At 45.8% G+C, this 16,971-nt stretch overlaps 1 protein-coding gene across 2 annotated transcripts in view; it reads right to left on the minus strand.

Moving 5' to 3' along the window:
- The window catches only part of Ubash3b (ubiquitin associated and SH3 domain containing B), a 150,176-nt gene that overhangs the window by 5,578 nt on the left and 127,627 nt on the right, over positions 1-16,971 (minus strand). For both annotated transcript variants that reach the window (XM_006981234.4, XM_042280717.2), the window contains exons 7-13: positions 14,624-14,756; positions 13,057-13,177; positions 11,388-11,510; positions 9,394-9,486; positions 6,567-6,711; positions 1,943-2,049; positions 429-538 (exon numbers count right to left, since the gene is read on the minus strand). In XM_006981234.4, coding sequence (XP_006981296.1) covers positions 429-538; positions 1,943-2,049; positions 6,567-6,711; positions 9,394-9,486; positions 11,388-11,510; positions 13,057-13,177; positions 14,624-14,756 — 832 coding nt within the window. The remainder of the gene's footprint in view (positions 1-428; positions 539-1,942; positions 2,050-6,566; positions 6,712-9,393; positions 9,487-11,387; positions 11,511-13,056; positions 13,178-14,623; positions 14,757-16,971) is intronic.

Genomic DNA, 16,971 nt, shown 5'->3' on the forward strand with positions numbered 1-16,971 from the left:
GTGTGTGGAGGATGTAGCTGATGGAAGAATCCAGACAGGAGGGTAAGGTCAGTCTCCTGGGGCCTCTGTCCTGCCTTGGTCCTGAGCTTATCTCTCAGCCTAGTTGTTCTCACATGCTGCTTCTCCTGGCCTGCCTGCGGGGCCCTCTCTTCAGGCTAAGATCTCGGCTGTATTCGTACTTACCTCGGCTTATTCCCTCATTACTTACAGTTCTTAGCTTCCTCCATAAAACCCTTTCCTCTTATGCTATCCTAATCAAATACCCTACAGAGTTCCCCTGAACACATCTTAGCTGAGTGAATCGGTATAAACGAGTCTTCTCAGCTCAGCAGAAAATTCTGCTTCAGGGAAATTAGCTATCAGCCAGTCACCGAGAGGTTATGAAAACACAAAGTACCGCTGGCCCCATAAATGCAAGAGTGAATTACCTTCCGGACCATTTGTACGAAGTCCTTGGAATTCTGAGGGGACAGGCCTTGGAGTTGGCAGGTACAGGCTTCGAGGGAAGACGCATGGGCCACAATCAGAATGTTATTTCCTAGGAAACGAGAGAGGCTCATTACCCCGACTGGCTCACTATGCATCACATATACATAGACTGAAATCACATTGCACTCTATAAATATGCATGATTATTATATGCTAATTAAAAATTTTAAAGAAATCTAGGGATAGAGTTCAGTGGTAGAATATTTCTATCACGCATCATGTCCTGGACACGGCAAATCAATAGGTAAATTTGGGGGAGGAGAATCCACTAAAACACACTTCTCTTGAAAATGTTCATAATAATATCAAATACCTTGCATGTCATAATAATATCTAATATCTTGTATGATGATTTAAAAAGAACTAAAAATTATTCTCAAAAATAAAAAGTAGAAATAATTACGGAACTTAAAGGAAGTTATATTCCCATGCCCTCCTGAGGTAAGGAGGTCTCATGTCCCTTCACCCAGCCTCCCCAACAATTCCATGTTTCATGCAGTGGTTTTCCATCAAAACCATGGAAATAGATGTGGGTACCATTCACGATTCTGATCTCACCAGGCTCATCAGCACCGCTTTGTGTGTGAGCACATGGTTTTTGGTGATGCCTTCACATGTATATCCGTGTAACTATCACCGAAATCGAGACACCACAAGCTTACCACTCTACATCCGCAGGCCCAGCCCCTGACCCAGCCCCTCGAATACAGTTTTAAATGTCACCACTGCAGAACGGTGAGCATTTGAGACCTCACAGTTGAGAGCACGCTTCACGTATCTCCATGGTAGCGAGCAGCTTATCAGTAATAACTGAAATGTGGGAAAGCCACCCTCAGTTGCCCAGGACTACCCACTGTTACCATCTGCATGTACATAGTTACAATTTTTACTCCCTGGGTATAAACAGGTTAACCTAAAACTCATGGTGGGCAGTTGGTCCTCCATGTCGTCAACTGAGACCAGTCTCCAAGGTGCAAACAGACTTGAGCGTTACCCAACACTGTTCTGGGCTAGTGACAGCGGGGGGCAGTGTATGCATTTCTGTGGGTGAGTTTGTGTGTAGATGTTCCCATCCTGGATCACTGCAGGTAAGTGGTATCATTCTATAGGACTTCTGGAAATTATAACTGGGCATCCCCTCCCCAGGATACAGAATGACTAGCTACAGTGCAGGGCCCAGGTTACGTAACGGCACGATGGCATCTACTGGGTTCCTGTGTGTACTTAACAGTGCGATAGCATCTACTGGGTTCCCGTGCAATGCCTATCATGTTAGATCCTCATAGAACATCACAGATTGAATGTGAAAGGCTCCACCAGAGAACCTGGAAGCATTTGTCTTTCCTATTAAACTTGAAAAGGCAAATTCAAACATCCCGAACAGTTCATAAATCACAAGGGAGAGATGCTCACATATTTAAAGATGGAGTCCCAAACCATGCCACCTACCTACCTTTGCTTTTACATTCACTTATTATCTCTTTCGTCACTTGGAAACTTCTACTGATGTAGGTGTCATAGGATTCGGAAATCACCAATTTGCCGACTGGAATGTGAGGTCTGCAACGGAAAAGGGAACAAAGGAAACATCTTGATGTTTTGATCCTGAGATAAAGAAATGATGTCACTCGACATTATTTCCAGACCTCTTGGAAGATCTCATATTTCTGTTTATCCATTTCTCTGGAAAGGAAGGAGGTGCAGGGAAGAGAATTGCCATCAGGCAGATGCTGAGGTTTAAAAGCCAAAGGGTCACTCACAGTGACCCACTGGAAAAATGAGGCATCCAGGGAATGTCTTAACCACAGGGACACACTTAAGCAGACTGCATACTTTTTCTTGACAATACTGGTCATTGAGGGTCCTAACCACCTGGCTAACAGGAAGCGAGGTGGAGATGAGCTCCCTCTGCATAGAACCCCCGGAGTGCCCAAGCTTTCCTTGGCAGCTTTATTCACAACGAGCTGAAAAGAGAGCTTTGAAAAGCAGGTGTGCCGTCCATCTATTGGCCGGCCTATGAAATTTCCATCGGCCACTTCTTTTGTGTCCATGCACCCAGCACCAGGAAAAGCCCGAGGGACATAAAGATGAATTCATTTCTCCACTTGAGAAGCTCTCTGAGTGGACCAGGTAGGGAGGCTATAGATGGAAACCATAACTGTGATACAATCTACAAAGGCATTTGATAGAGGAATCAAAGTAGTCATCATGGTGACCAGTCACCAGTGCCCATGGGGCCCACCTTGGCCTGCTTCTCCTCCTTTATTTTATGGAGTTTCTGGTCCATGAAATATTTGTCTTATCTTATGTCCCGTGCCTTTTCCATTTTCTTGTGTCCTTCATTGTTGAGTGTGTGGTGCCTGGTGCAAGACGTGTTGAGCTCTCAAAATTCACATGGCATCTTGATTATAATTTTAAAATCACTACTGTTAAAATTAGTATGAAAAATATTTACTGGGAGGCCCCCATGTGTTAAGAGCTCTCTGAAAGTACATGGCCTGCATTCTTTCATTTTTTCCAGCAACATTTGCACATATCCTAAGTCTCTAGGCAACCAGACCAGCTCCGAGGCAACAGCTGACTTGAGTCCTTAGCTACTCTTTTTTTTTTTTTTTTTTTTAAAGATTTATTTATTATGTATACAGTGTTCTGCCTCCATGAATCCCTGCAGGCCAGAAGAGGGCGCCAGATCTGATTACAGATGGTTGTGAGCCACCATGTGGTTGCTGGGAATTGAACTCAGGACCTCTGGAAGAGCAGCCGGTGCTCTTAACCACTGAGCCATCTCTCCAGCCCGTCCTTAGCTACTCTTAAGAGCTGAGATGTGAATCTGGGTCTTGGATGTGCCCTATGGAACCTATGAACTTCTTACACAGGACAATTTCTGACAGTGTTCTCTTCAAGATCACCCATCATAGCTGGGTGCGCCGGCACAGATCTGAAATTTCAGCACTCACGGGGCTAAGGCAGGAGAGCTGTCAGTGACTGTTGAAGGCCAGCCTGGGTTACATAGCAAAATGCTCTCTCAAGTAAGAGACCAAACAAACAACCAGTCAATCAATCACACAAATAATCAGTCAAGCAACCAATCAAACAAACACAAAACCAAAAGCCTGCCCATTCGGTGCTCTATTTTACCATCAGGGAAGCCAATACTTCTGTGCTTGGAGGAAACTTGCTTTTCCTAATCTTTACTCAACAGGCTCACTTATCCCAGGAAACTTACTGATGCTCACCCCCCAACTCTTCCCTGGAGGACACGGAGAGGCCAGAGTCACCAGCACTTAAGGATGGACATCTTTGTTCTGGGATGAATTCCTCTTCCTGGCCTTCTCTGTCCACCCCTACCTCTGATGGAATTCCACCATCACTGCTGTTATCCTGTCTCCCAGGGGCTCCTCTCTCTCCCCTATTCTGGAACAAAAGGCCACGTTGTATGGTCAGGGAGTCACTTCATGGGTGAGACCACATTGTCATATTTGAGACTTGTGTAAATGAAAAATGGGATCCTAGAACCTAGCTCTTTATCTGTTCCTGCCTTTGGCTTCTCCCAGTATCTTGAAGGATGTCCCGATGGCCAGGAGGCAGAGTCTAGGTTTCTCCTATAAGCAGGACCTATCACACAGCTAACTATGCCTACAAAGCCCTGTATTGTTTTTAGAGTCAGGTCAGCTTTCAGCTACTTACTGTATCTGGAACTTAAGCATTCCCTGATGGTTCTCCCATGGCCACCCTCTTCTCCCACCTGCCCTGGTCCAATCTGTAGTGCAGGCCTTGCCTTGAGCTGCATTCAAAGCTCACCCCACTTGCACCCCACATCTATGACCTCCTTCAGTCCCCTGTTCTCCCCAGCCCTCCCACTACAGCCAAGTGTCAGGCCCTGTGCCCTGCTCTGAAGTGCTTCCCAGTTGGCAGACTATTTTGTTTTTGTTTTTCTCTCTTGTGTTCTTGGCCCAGCTCCCTAGCCTGCTTTCTACACACAGCCCGCAGGCTGCTCTTGCTGCCTGTGGATGATGCCCAGCTATGAGTTACTAGCCTGGCACAGCTTCCAGTCCTTCCCTCCTGTTCTGCATGGCCCTGTTGCAAGGAGTCAAGACACTTTTTTGTTTAAAATTCATTCATTCATTCATTCATTTTTTATGTGTATGCGGCCGAGTGTATCGAAGCATACCACGTGTGAGCAGGAGCATGAGGTGGTCCAAAGAGGTATCCGATCACTCGGAAACGGAGTTACAGACAGTCACGTGGGTGCTGGAAACCAAGCACAGGTCTTCTGCAAGAGCAGCAGGCGCAGGAGCCCTTAACTACTGAGTCCCAGAGGCTCTTTAAGCAGAGCATGCTTGACTCTGATTATATTGACTCTTGGGACTGTTTTTCGTGTCCCCATTTGAGCTTCATTTACTTACTCCAAAGGTTTATTCTAGCAGTTCTCAACCTTCTTAATGCTGCACCACTTTAATACAGTTCCTCATGTTGTGGTGACCCCCAACCATAACATTATTTTCATTGCTACTTCATAACTGTCATTTTGCTACTGTTATGAATTGTAATGTAAATGTCTGTGTTCTCTGATGGTCTTAGGAGACCCTTGCGGGGTCTTGACCCACAAGTTGAGAACTACTGGCCTATTTATTTGGTGCCATTTATGACATAGTGGTTAATTCTACCATATTGCGTCTCATATGCTTTGCTTTTGGCTTTCTCAACTTATTCATGGAATTAGAGGCTTCCTAGTCCCACTCAAAACTGACAGAAAATGTTACACTGAATTTTAAAATGGAAAAGAAACCCTAGAATAAGGATCATGTTTGATCCTGCAATTCCCAGCATTCATCCTGCCTGCACAACACGTGGGTGTATGGCCTGGGGACACATCTGGCGTGCAGTGAAAAGCTCAGCGGGAATGTCTTTGCAGAACTTTGTAGGTCATCTTGGCAAATAGTGTAGAACACATGCACAGAGGAAACTAAAACCCAGCCACCCCAAGATGACTTGGATGGGGCTGGATGGAGATAGGGAGAATTATTTTACCAATGTCGGCTGTAACCTGACCTCTTTCCTAACCAGAAAGGAGATGGCATTGACATGGGGATGATATTCTATTGCTGTTTCCCCCAAGGAAGAGAAAAACAGTGGCCAGAGAGAGGACAGAACATGTGAGGTGTGCTAGCGACGAGTCCGATTTAATGTTAGGTTTAAGGAAAGCTAATCCCCTTAAGATAGGGAGTCGCCCAGAGCTGAGTCACTGGGTTATCTCAGTTCCTACCCACAGAGCAGAAGAGGGGATGCGGAGAAGGATATTTACTCTCTCCCATCTTGTCCAGGAACCCAGTGCATTATTCACACTTCAGGTATTTGACAGGAGAGGCCAACAGAGAGCACAAGGAAGGAAATTCTATGGAGACTGGTCACTTTGCCCAATTCTGCTCTAAGAGAGAGGAGTTTCATTTCCTACTGGAATGGTGGTGATTTCTGGTCTTTCCTCCAAGTGTTTGTTTGGGTGGGTTTATTTACTTTTACTTTCTAAGAACACAGAAATAATAAATGAACACAGAAAGAAGAATCAAAAATCCAGTGGAAGCCAGACATGGTGGCCCATGCCTGTAATCACAGCCGTTGGGAGACAGACAGGAGAATCATGAGTTCCAGGTCAGACTGGGCTACATAATGAGACCCTGTCTTAAACGGATAAGAGAGCAAGTGATTCGGAAAATTTAAAGTAAAAATGGAAGGTGACACACTGTTACTTCCCACATCCACTGCACTGTTTTATGACCATCTTATTTGTGTGTGTCCCTAAAATATGAAATGGCTTCACTACTACACTGAAGTAGATAGAATAAAGTTAGGAAAGTGAACGTAAGAGTGGGTGAGGTAAGAGCATAATTTATGCTGGCATTCAACACAGGGAAACACGGGGTTTTCGCTCAGTTTTGTTTTCTAAAATCATAGCTTCATTTCTACCACTATGAACAACTTTCCTGGAGACCTGGTGAGGTTCCCCATTTGCTAGATGAACATGGCGTGGTAAGAGTGCAGGACACAGGGTCCTAGGGAGACAGCAAGTTAGAGGTTACCTGTAGGTTGTATCAACACTCAGGTTGGCCGCAGCTAACTCTGACGGAGGTATCCATGCCGGTAATGTGCTCCCAGCAACCCACTTGGTCCATTCAAATAAGCCCGGCTCGACCCGGATCTTCAAGTGATTGTCTTGTTGTAAACCTTGGGGATGAAGTAAAATGAAGATGAAGAAGGCTCACTAAATTGTCGGTGGAAAAATGAACCACAGGGCACGCTGTTACAAAAATTACCAGTCAGAGCAGGATGTACCATGTAAGCTTCCAAAGGCTCCCGGGAAGCCACCAAAAGTTCTACCCAGTTCTATTGTCTACAACCACAATGATAAGCATGGCAAGACAACCCTAACGGTGTAGCAGCAGTAGCACAGTAGCCAGGAACACTCTAATTGGACTTAAGACCTGTTGGTGAAGTCATGGGTCTTGGGGAAACCTGAAACCACTGGTTTACTAAATCAGAACAACTCCCAGCTACATTCCAAAATATTCCTCCTATACCCCCAGACAAGCATAGTCCTCACCCTTCATCCAGGAAACTTCTCTTTGCAACAAATGAAACACGTACGGAAGACCACAGCCAATCAAGTCCAGAACCGTGGAGCCCAGTCCCACAAGATACATCTACAAAATACTTGGACACCTAAGGTTCAGGTGGACATTGAGAAAGAGGGAGCAGAAAGATGGGAAGAAACAAGAGTTTGCTACAAGGGTGTGTCTCCTAGGAATATCAGAAGATATACCCATAAAACCTCACAGACATGACCAGCCGCCTAAACATGAGCTGAACAAAGATGACACCAACAGACATGACGGGGCGGGGGCGGGGGGGGGGGGGAAGCCCATGGGGCCTCAACCCTACATAAGGAACTGTGGGCAGCTGGGAAATGCTGAGAGGTGGTTTTCTCCCGGGAAGAGCATATGGAATGGCTGTCCCATACTAAATGGTTGGCCTGAAAACATGTACAAGTAACCCTGTACAAACTGAGCAGGTCGTACTTACATATTTACAAACACACATGCATATGTGTGTAACAACTAATGAAGAAAGAGGTCATGAGAGAAAGCGGGGTGGTATGAGTGGGAGGGTCTGGAAGGAGGAAAGGAAGGGGGAAGTGATGTAATTATACTATAATCTCAAAAAAATCTTTTTAATTATAAGTCAGTGATTCCTACTAGACTCAATATATCACTTAAGTTGTAAGCACACAGGTTTGGACAAGGTTTATAAAATTTGTGTTAGATAGTGTAAATTGTAAATTTATTTAGTATGTAAATTGTACAGCTATACACAAAGCATGTGTTTAAAAAATAAAATAATTTTTTTGTTTACCAACATGTGCATTTATTACTCTGGCTGGCCATTACCTCATTTAAGAGAAACTCTCCTCTCCACAAGTCACGACTCAATTTGCCCAAGCTTGTGACTCTCTTTCTACTGTCAGAGACAAAGTCTCACTATGTACCCTAGTCTGACTTCAAATTCTCAATCCTTCTGTTTGGGCTTCCTCTGGGGTGCTGGAATTAGAGGTGCGCACCCCCCCTCCCCCGACACACACTCATTTTCTAAATTCCATGATGTCTTATAAAACAAAACTCAAACTCAAAACCTTCAGCTAGTCTCATGGCATCCACTACTGTACGGCAGCTAACCCTGTACTTGAACATCACATAAATTCCTCGCTTTGTCTGTAGGGAACCCGGTGTTGAATATTTACATGTGACAGTGCACAAGTTCTGTTTTTATCACAGTGTGATTCTCTCGGAGAAGAAAAATTTCCCTTTTGATTCACTTAGCTCTCTTTACACCGCCTTTGGTCCAGTTTCTCTGAGCACAGCAAATACAGAGATGCCTCTGTGCTGAGGGAGGTTTACTGAAGGTTAAAGAACAGAGGACTCAAGTGTTGTGTCAAATTCTTCGCTGGCTTCTTTATTTCTGGCTCATTTGTTTGTCTGGCTCAAGTTCAATCCAACTCCCCGCTCCCCAGCACCACCCCCCCTTCCTTCCAATGGAGTGAGAATGGAGAGTGCTAACGCAAAGTGCCATGGATTTTAGGGTGAGAGTTCAATGCTTCCACAGCGATGGAGCCTTTAAAGCCTTCCCAGTCTGTGGGGCACAGAGGTTGGCAGCCTTAGTCCCAGCACTAGGGAGGTAGAGACAGGTGGATCTCTGTGAGTTTGAGGCCAATCTGGCCAACAAAGTTCCAGGCCAGCCTAGGCTACCCAGGGAGACCATGTCTCACAAAGTAAGTGAATAAATAAGTTTTCCCGATTAACTGAAGAAAGCAAGATGTCAATGATGTGGAACCCCTACCAGCTCAGCTGCCGCTGTACACAAAAGATACACAACAGATCAGATCCAACTGCTTAAATGTGAAGAGAAAGAATCATGTCTGTAAAGGGTGTGAATAATTTATACAGCCACAATCCATCCAAGACAGCTTAAAATTCTTAGAGGAAATTATTAGTATCACCCCGCCCCCACGCTCTGGATTAAATTACTAGGGGCCTGACTTTTGTGCAAGGTTGGTTACGTTGTGAAAGAATCCTCAATAAAATTTCCAGATTTGTGGAAGCCATGGAGGCTCAAGCCCATCATCCCAGCACTTAGGAGGCTGAAGCAGGAGGACTGCTGTGGGTTCGAGGGTAACCTGGGCTACATGTCACCTTGAAACCTTGTCTCAAAAACAAACAAAAAAACAAACAAACAAAACAAAAGGCCCCCCAAAAACCCAAAATGAACTTCCAGTTTCTGAAGCTCCTTAACTCTTCAGCAAGTGCCAGGAAACAGCGGGATGAACGCCATGACCTCTGCCAAGCCGAGTCTTACCTTTCAGTATATTATGTGCAGTCTGAACGCAGCGTAGGGATGGAGAGCAATAAACGTGATCAATGACGGTGTTACTTTCTAACAAGGCTTCACCTGCCGAGCAAATCAACAGAGAGTCAGCATGATAGCGTCTCCTGGGCGTCATCCTGACCCTCGATGGAACCGTGCCAAGTGGACCCATACACCTCCCATTCCCAGCAGGAGCTCACAGAGAGCCAGGGTGTCAGCCGGATCCCTCATCACTGCTTCCAGGAAAGAGGTCTCTTCATGCCTCTTTCTTTCTCTCTGGTACCAGCATGCAACAAAATGCCCTCTTGGGGAGGCCTACAAACAGGGTAACGCTCTGACCTCTACTAGGAAGAAGCCCAAACCCACTCTGTGATAACAGGGAGAGGGTGGTCAGACTTGGTTCTAATTCCAGTGTGCTAACCCGAATCTCAGCTGGGCAGACTCTGGAACACCAGAAACCCATCTAACGCTTTAATGCTTCCTCATGTGGGTCCCTTCTTTTCTCTGTGAGGTGAACTCTAAATGTCTCCATGTGGTGCCAATATCTTCCATGGACTCGGTTCCCTTGCCAGACCCTTCTCTTGACCTGACTCAGCTTGTGCTTTAGAAATGAGAAGGGCTCGCAGCACCCCTGTACTCTTTATTATTATATACATAATTATTTATATGTACTCCTTATTATTATATGTATTTTTTCAAGACAGGGTTTCGCTGTGTAACAGCCCTAGCTGTCCTGGAACTCACTCTGTAGCCCAGGCTGGCCTCAAACTCACAGATCCACCTGCCTCTGCCTCCCAGGTGCTGGGATTAAAGGCATGCACCACCAACCACCCAGTTTCTCCTGTACCCTGTACTCTTAATGCTACTTATATTTTTTAAGTATTTATTATTAGTGGTGGTGGTGGTGGTGTGTGTGTGTGTGTGTGTGTGTGTGTGTGTGTGTGTGTGTGTGTGTGAGAGAGAGAGAGAGAGAGAGAGAGAGAGAGAGAGAGAGAGAGAGAGAGAGAAAGAAAGAGAGAGGGGGGTTCAGAAATCAACTTTATGGAATTAGCTCCCTCCTCCCACCTTTATGTAGGTTCTGGGGATTGAACTCGGGTCACCAGGCTTTGGTTGTAAGTGCCCTTATTCACCGAACCGCTCGCTTGTGGGGATCTCTTGATGCTATGTCTAACTTCTGTGATTTTGTTTATATTGTCTTCTCTACCACCAAGAACACCTCTCTCTACCTTCTGTTCCTCCTTTACAGATGACTCCCATGTGAGCCCCAGCTCACCTTGCTTCTTAATCATCCTTTCTTCTCTCTCCTTCCCTCCTCCCTCCTTCATTGCTTCCTTCCATCCTTTTTCTTTCTTTTTTATATTCTCCTCATACTCTGTGCAGTTTGTTATTCAATTAGCTGTATAGTTTGATAGTCATCTACAACACATACATGTGTTTCCATTCACACCCGGGTCCCAGTGACCTAGTCCAGGAACTTGCCCAAAGTAAATGATCAATAAACATATATTAAATGACTGAGTAGCACAGAGCATAGTTTCTGCACAGCCAGTAGAGAAAACACTTTCAAAGAACTGAACAGCTTCAAAAGATCACTGGGCCTGTGCCAATTCAGCAACGCCCCTGCACCTCTTCCTCACCCCCACCTCTTCTTACACCAAGCTGGCAGAGGCTGCTGTCTTGAGCTATCCGCTGACGAATCTACTAGACCAGTGGCGTAAGTATACCACACCCATCTTGCCTTCTCTCATTCCTCCGTAGCGACCACATCCGTAATCAGCAGAGGCCTAACTGTAGTCCCAGCCCAAAGAAGGCTGAGGCAGGAAAATAGGAGGTTCTAGCCCACCCTGGTTGGTAAGACCTTGTCTCAAAAAATCCAACTAAAAAAATAAAAAAAAAAAAAAATAAGGAAAACCTCAAGAAGTGTGTTTGCACACCCACGGTATGGGTCTGTTGACGGAGCCGGGAGAATCTGTGCAGTCGCTTACCCACTAGCCTGGCCTGCATACACCCAAACACAGTGATGGGAGCATCCTTCTCGTAGTCTCGGAACCCGCCGCTCCGCTGAGGTAAGCTATGAGGCATGTTCAGGTTGGTGCGTATGTAACGGCCTGGTGGGAGACGAAGAGCAAATAAAAGCTGCATAGACTTCTTGTTTACTTGAGATTTTCCTCAATGATCCTGACCCCTCCCTCCTCCTTCTTGGTCAAAGACACTGAATTGAACCACCTGAAGCCAATGGGAAAACATCAAATCTGACACTTTTTCTTCAGCAGATTGACTTAGAATCCACTCTCCCTTCTGCCAATGACAGCGATGAGGTGATTTCTCAGTGAATATAACAAGAGACAGGCAAGGCTCCCATTCTTAAGATGCCACTCAAATAAGAATGGAAACAGATGGCCCACCATGATGTCATGGCAGGAACTCTGGTCCCAGAATCAGCATGTCTCTAAACTGATTTTGTTGTCTGAACACGGGCAAGACATAGCCACTCTTTGCCCCCTGATACCCCAGTCTATAGAATGGGGACAAGAATGCTTATCTCTCCCCAACGAGCTGGAACAAGCCAGAAGGACTTAGAGATGCCAAGAATTTTGTAACTGCATGTATATGGTGACTACCTGCATATAAAAGTAGCTTGACTGTGCCCCCTAGAGGCCGTTATGAGTATGCAGTGCTGGGCAGACCATCAACCACCACCCCTTAGAGACAGGTGATGCATTCCAAGAGCCCCACTTGATGCCTAAAACCACAGACATTCTGAACAGACTATGGTTTTGTTTTGTTTTTTTTTTCCCCACAAAAGCACACCTACGTTAACATTTAACTTATAAGTCAGCCACAGTAAAGGGGAAAAATAAAATGATACACTGTAATGCAACTTACAGAGATGTTTCACACAAAATATCTTACTGTGGTGTATGTGGACTTCATATGAAAGGATACTGTGTCTATGTCATCAAGTGAAGAGAGGCAAATGATACTCTGACAATAGATTTGATAACCAAGATGATATTAGGCAAGAAATAGGTGGGTGCTATGTACTGTGGACACACTGAACCAAGGGAGGATGACCTAGATGGGACACAGATGGATTCTGTCACATTACTCAGAATGGGGGGACCATAACATAAAATGTATGTATGAATTGCTTGTGCGCTGGCTAATCTTACATCACCTTGAGTCATCTGAGAGGAGGAAACCCCAACTGAGAAAGTGCCTCCCTATGATTGAGCTGTAGGCAAGCCTGTAGAGCATTTTCTTAATTAGTGATTGATGGCGGAGGGCCCAGATCATTGTGGGTGGTGCCACCCCTGGGCTGGTGGTTCTGGGTTCTATAAGAAAGCAGACTGAGCAAGCCGTGGGGAGCAAGCCAGTAAGCAGCACTCCTCCGTGGCCTCTGCATCAGTTCTTGCCTCCGGGTTCCTGTCCTGGCTTCCTTCAGATGGTGGACTACAGTGTGGAAGTGTAAGCCAAATAAACCCTTTCCTCCCCAACTTGCTTTTTGGTCATGATGTTTCATCACAGCAATAGAAACCCTAAGACAGCTTGTTTGAGACTTTTCCACTTACTAGTTTTAGACTGTGGTTAACTGTGGGTAACCGAAAGCACAGAGATTCCAACTGGCTAGATGGAGAAACTACAGACACTCACCTTTGGCATCAAAGCACTGGGAGAGCCAGTACTTCCCGAATACAACATCCATCCTCTCCCCGTGCCGACATACAAAGAGGCATCGCTTCTGGGGCCCAGGCTGGCTGTTGACTCTCAGGGGCTGCAGAGGAAGAAACGCCAAGAGTAAGCATAGACACAGCACCACAGACCTACCCTGACGCCAAGTGAGCAGAGCTCTAGGACAAATTCTGCCAATGTATGACTTGGACAATCTCCCTGACTGCTTTGGATTAAGTTCGGCCTGCTTGTAAAGTGAGGATAATAAACTTCTACAGACCTCACAAATTACTCTCAGGTGCCCATGAGCTACCTGCAGGTGCTTTGAAGAATGAAGGATTGTGAAAGTGCTCTGCTCTTTGCTGCCCTCTACTGTAACAGGAGGGTAACTCAAGGTACAGTTCACAGGTCAAACCTGCCATCATGTAGAGATGATCTCATCGAGAAGGGCAGCTATCTACTCCAAAGACATGTCGTCAGTTCCTTCAAGGACGGAGAAATTCTATTGTCACACATGTCTGCCTCGTGCCTACCGCATATCCAGTGCCCTGCTTTGCCTTTTTTTCTAAAATTTTATTATTTATGTGTATGGGAAATTTGCCTTCATATGTGTACCACGTGTGTGCAGTATCCACAGAGGCCAGAAGAACACACGAAGATTGGAATTACAGACAGTTAAAAGCTGTCATGTGGGTGCTGGGAGTTGAACCTGGGTTCTTTGGAAGAGCAGTCTTAACTGCTGAGTTATGGCTCCAGCCACTTTCTGCACATTCTAATCATCATGTGCGCTCTGTTATCTGACTGCATATGTTGGTATTTCTAGAATGAGCTTGGGGGGGGGAGGAGAAAGCTGCAACTTCTCAATGGGAACATAGGCATACTGAGTCAACTACTGGTTTCCACAGCTGCTAGTGGAGCTGCACAGATGTTTCCACAGCCTTCCTCCTGATGCACAAGAGGTTCCCAGTTGCCTTGGGCTGCTAGGTCCTTGCTGGCCACCACTCTTCCACTGGCTTCTTTTTGCACTACCAGGGCTAATGTGTGCATTGGTGCCATGGACTTTGCCGCCTGCTTTCCAGATGTTGCTTCATTCAAACCCCTGGCTCCAGACAAAAGTGCGTCTTCTCCTTTCTCATCCTTAACATGTTGAACTTTCAACTTGCCTCTGTTCTGCTTGATAACTCCTCCTCCTTTCTCCAGCCTGTCCCCAAAGCGTTAACAGTACACTGAATTCTCAAGTCCAAGGACTATGCTAAGAAACTCATTCTACTGGTACAAATATGGGCATTCTTCCTATTTTGAAGAGAAAGCCTCCTCTTCCTTCCTTGGGATGGTCTTGCTTCCAAGCTCAAATCCACATGGTGATATCCATAGTCAGCACCACTCACCCATCTCTTCCTACTTTTGGATTGCTGTGTGTCTTTTACAATCTTGTGTACTGTCTCCCGATAAGGATAGGGACCCTTTGAAAGGAGCAAGGTCAATCCTGAGGATGGTCCTTAAAGCATCCTATTCGAGGACATGATATGACCCTCATGATCAGCCTTACCTGCATGGGCTGACAGATGATAGTGAGAGGCGCCGTCTCCCCAAGTCCTTGGTCCTCATACTGCCGCCTCTCCAATACTCCATCACCAAATGTGAGCGAGCTGGATGACACCGTATTTAAGATGGAGTATGAACTGAAGAGGAAGGAGAGGGAAGGGTTAACTGCTTTGGCCAGGAGTCATCAGCTGTTCATGCTGTGGCTCAACAGGAGTATGGGAATGAGCACAAAGGACTGTCTAGTAATACGGTGTTTGGGAACCTGAGCAGGGAGCGCCCCATCCCCAGGCAAGAACATCTTGTTTTTTACTTAAGTCTCACAGTTAATAAACAAGGGCGGACAGTTCTCAGAGCTGAGAACAGATGCGCGCATCCCTTTGGGCAGGGATGGGGTCCAGTGATCCTAGGCTTATTAGGATGCTACAGGCAGGGTTGGCAGCAAAGACATGTTAAAGAATAATGAGGTATCAATTATGTACCAGTGTTCCAGCCCTTTCTGTCTCTGCAGCGAAACAAACAGTTCCGGCTGCCTTTAATCTTTTCCATGGTAATTTCCATCTGAGGAATGTGAGCGGAGATGTCTTCCCAGCACCACTTGCCCGTGGCTCTCAGACTCTCAGGAACAGAGTCTTACCCCTTTTCCTCCCTCACTCTGCCTTCTCTAGGCTCCAGCACTGTGCACGCCTCCATAGCAACTCCAAGAAGATGATTAAAAACGGGGCTATTTCAGAGGCTCCGACTCCTGCCAGATGTTTGGAGCTGTGAGCCAAGAACTCTTATTTCTGGCCCTGCCACTGTAACTATGGAAGCCCAGAGGTGATCTGGCCGAAAGCAAAACTGTCCAAACACGCCACACCGAAATTACTACACACAGTACAGCTTTCCAAAGCTTTATATAATGAGGGCTGATATTTAAATATGGCCACTGGGCAGATCCAACCAACACCTTCTGGGCCACTGGGCAGATCCAACCACCATCTCCTGGGCCACTGGGCAGTTTCAAAAGGAAGTATTTGAATTTTTAATTTCTTGCTCTTGGGAAGGCCTAGTTTGCTCAATCAAGTCTGGGTTTGTGCCTGTGGACACTATGATCTGTGCAGGTTTGCAAGCACCCACTCTGCGGTTTTTGTCTTTAACATAGTACCCATCATAGGATTTTATTTTTTATTTTTCTTCACATTTTCTAAAATCAGTAAGCTAACTGGTTTTTGGGTTTTTAAAAATCGCCTACCTGTATTTTTTTTTTTTACATATATTCATTGTACAGAGTATTGTGGTGATATTGTGTTTCCCAATATATTGTACACCCTAATAAACTTATCTGGGGTCAGAGAACAGAACAGCCACTGGATATAGAGGCCAGAAAATGGTTGCGCACACGCCTTTAATCCTAGCATTCCAGAGGCAGAGATCCACCCGGATCTCTGTGAGTTCAAGGCCACACTGGAAACAGCCAGGCATGGTAACAAGAGCCTTTAATCCCAGGAAGTGATGGCAGGAAGCAGAAAGGTATTGAAGATGTGAGAACGAGGAACTAGAGCCTGGTTAAGCTTTCAGGCTTTTGAGCAGCACAGTTCAGCAGGCATCCAGTCTGAGGAAACAGGATCAGCTGAGAAAATGGCGAGGTGAGGAAGCTGTGGCTTGTTCTGCTTCTCTGATCTTCCAGCATTCACTCCACTACCTGGCTCCGAATTTGTTTTTATTGATATGACCTTTGAAGATTCGTGCTACAGAGTATGAGTTTCATAAGGACGTTGTCATGCATGTACATCAAGAACTTTGATGTTGGGCGTGGTGGTAACAAACCCAGGGCTTCAGGCGTGCTAGGCAAGCACTGTACCAACTGAGCTATGTCCTTAGCCTGACTGTACATTCAGGAAAAGGTGTCAGAACCTGAGAGAGTTGCAGCCCTGTGCAAGCAGAGGCATGGCGATGCTCTGGGCTTCATCCTGCTCCTCACAGACCATTGTACAGAGCCTGACAGGCAGAACCAGGGGCCTGTAGCTCAATACAGCTGTGTCTGTTTAGCATGATGTGTAGTCAAATTAAACCTGTTATGGGCAAATTTAAGTAACTATAGCTCAAGGAAATCTGAGGCATTCACACACTCTAATAGACCAGCTGTTCCCCTTTATTTTAAGCAGAGAGCCTCCCCAACGGCACACAACTGAAGAAACTTCAGTTTTCCTGTCTGGTTCATCAAAGCTTCAGGCCTCCAATGTCTAGCTGTCTGGAATCATGCTGATACCTCCCTTGCCCATGTCTGTAATGTTTTTACTTGATCACAGCTGGAAAGAAAATGGCAGGGCCTTTTCTCTCCCTCCTGTTCCCTTGGTGAGGAGAATGGCATCC

The sequence above is a fragment of the Peromyscus maniculatus genome, chromosome 7, assembly GCF_049852395.1.
Source record: "Peromyscus maniculatus bairdii isolate BWxNUB_F1_BW_parent chromosome 7, HU_Pman_BW_mat_3.1, whole genome shotgun sequence".
NCBI lineage: Eukaryota > Metazoa > Chordata > Mammalia > Rodentia > Cricetidae > Peromyscus > Peromyscus maniculatus.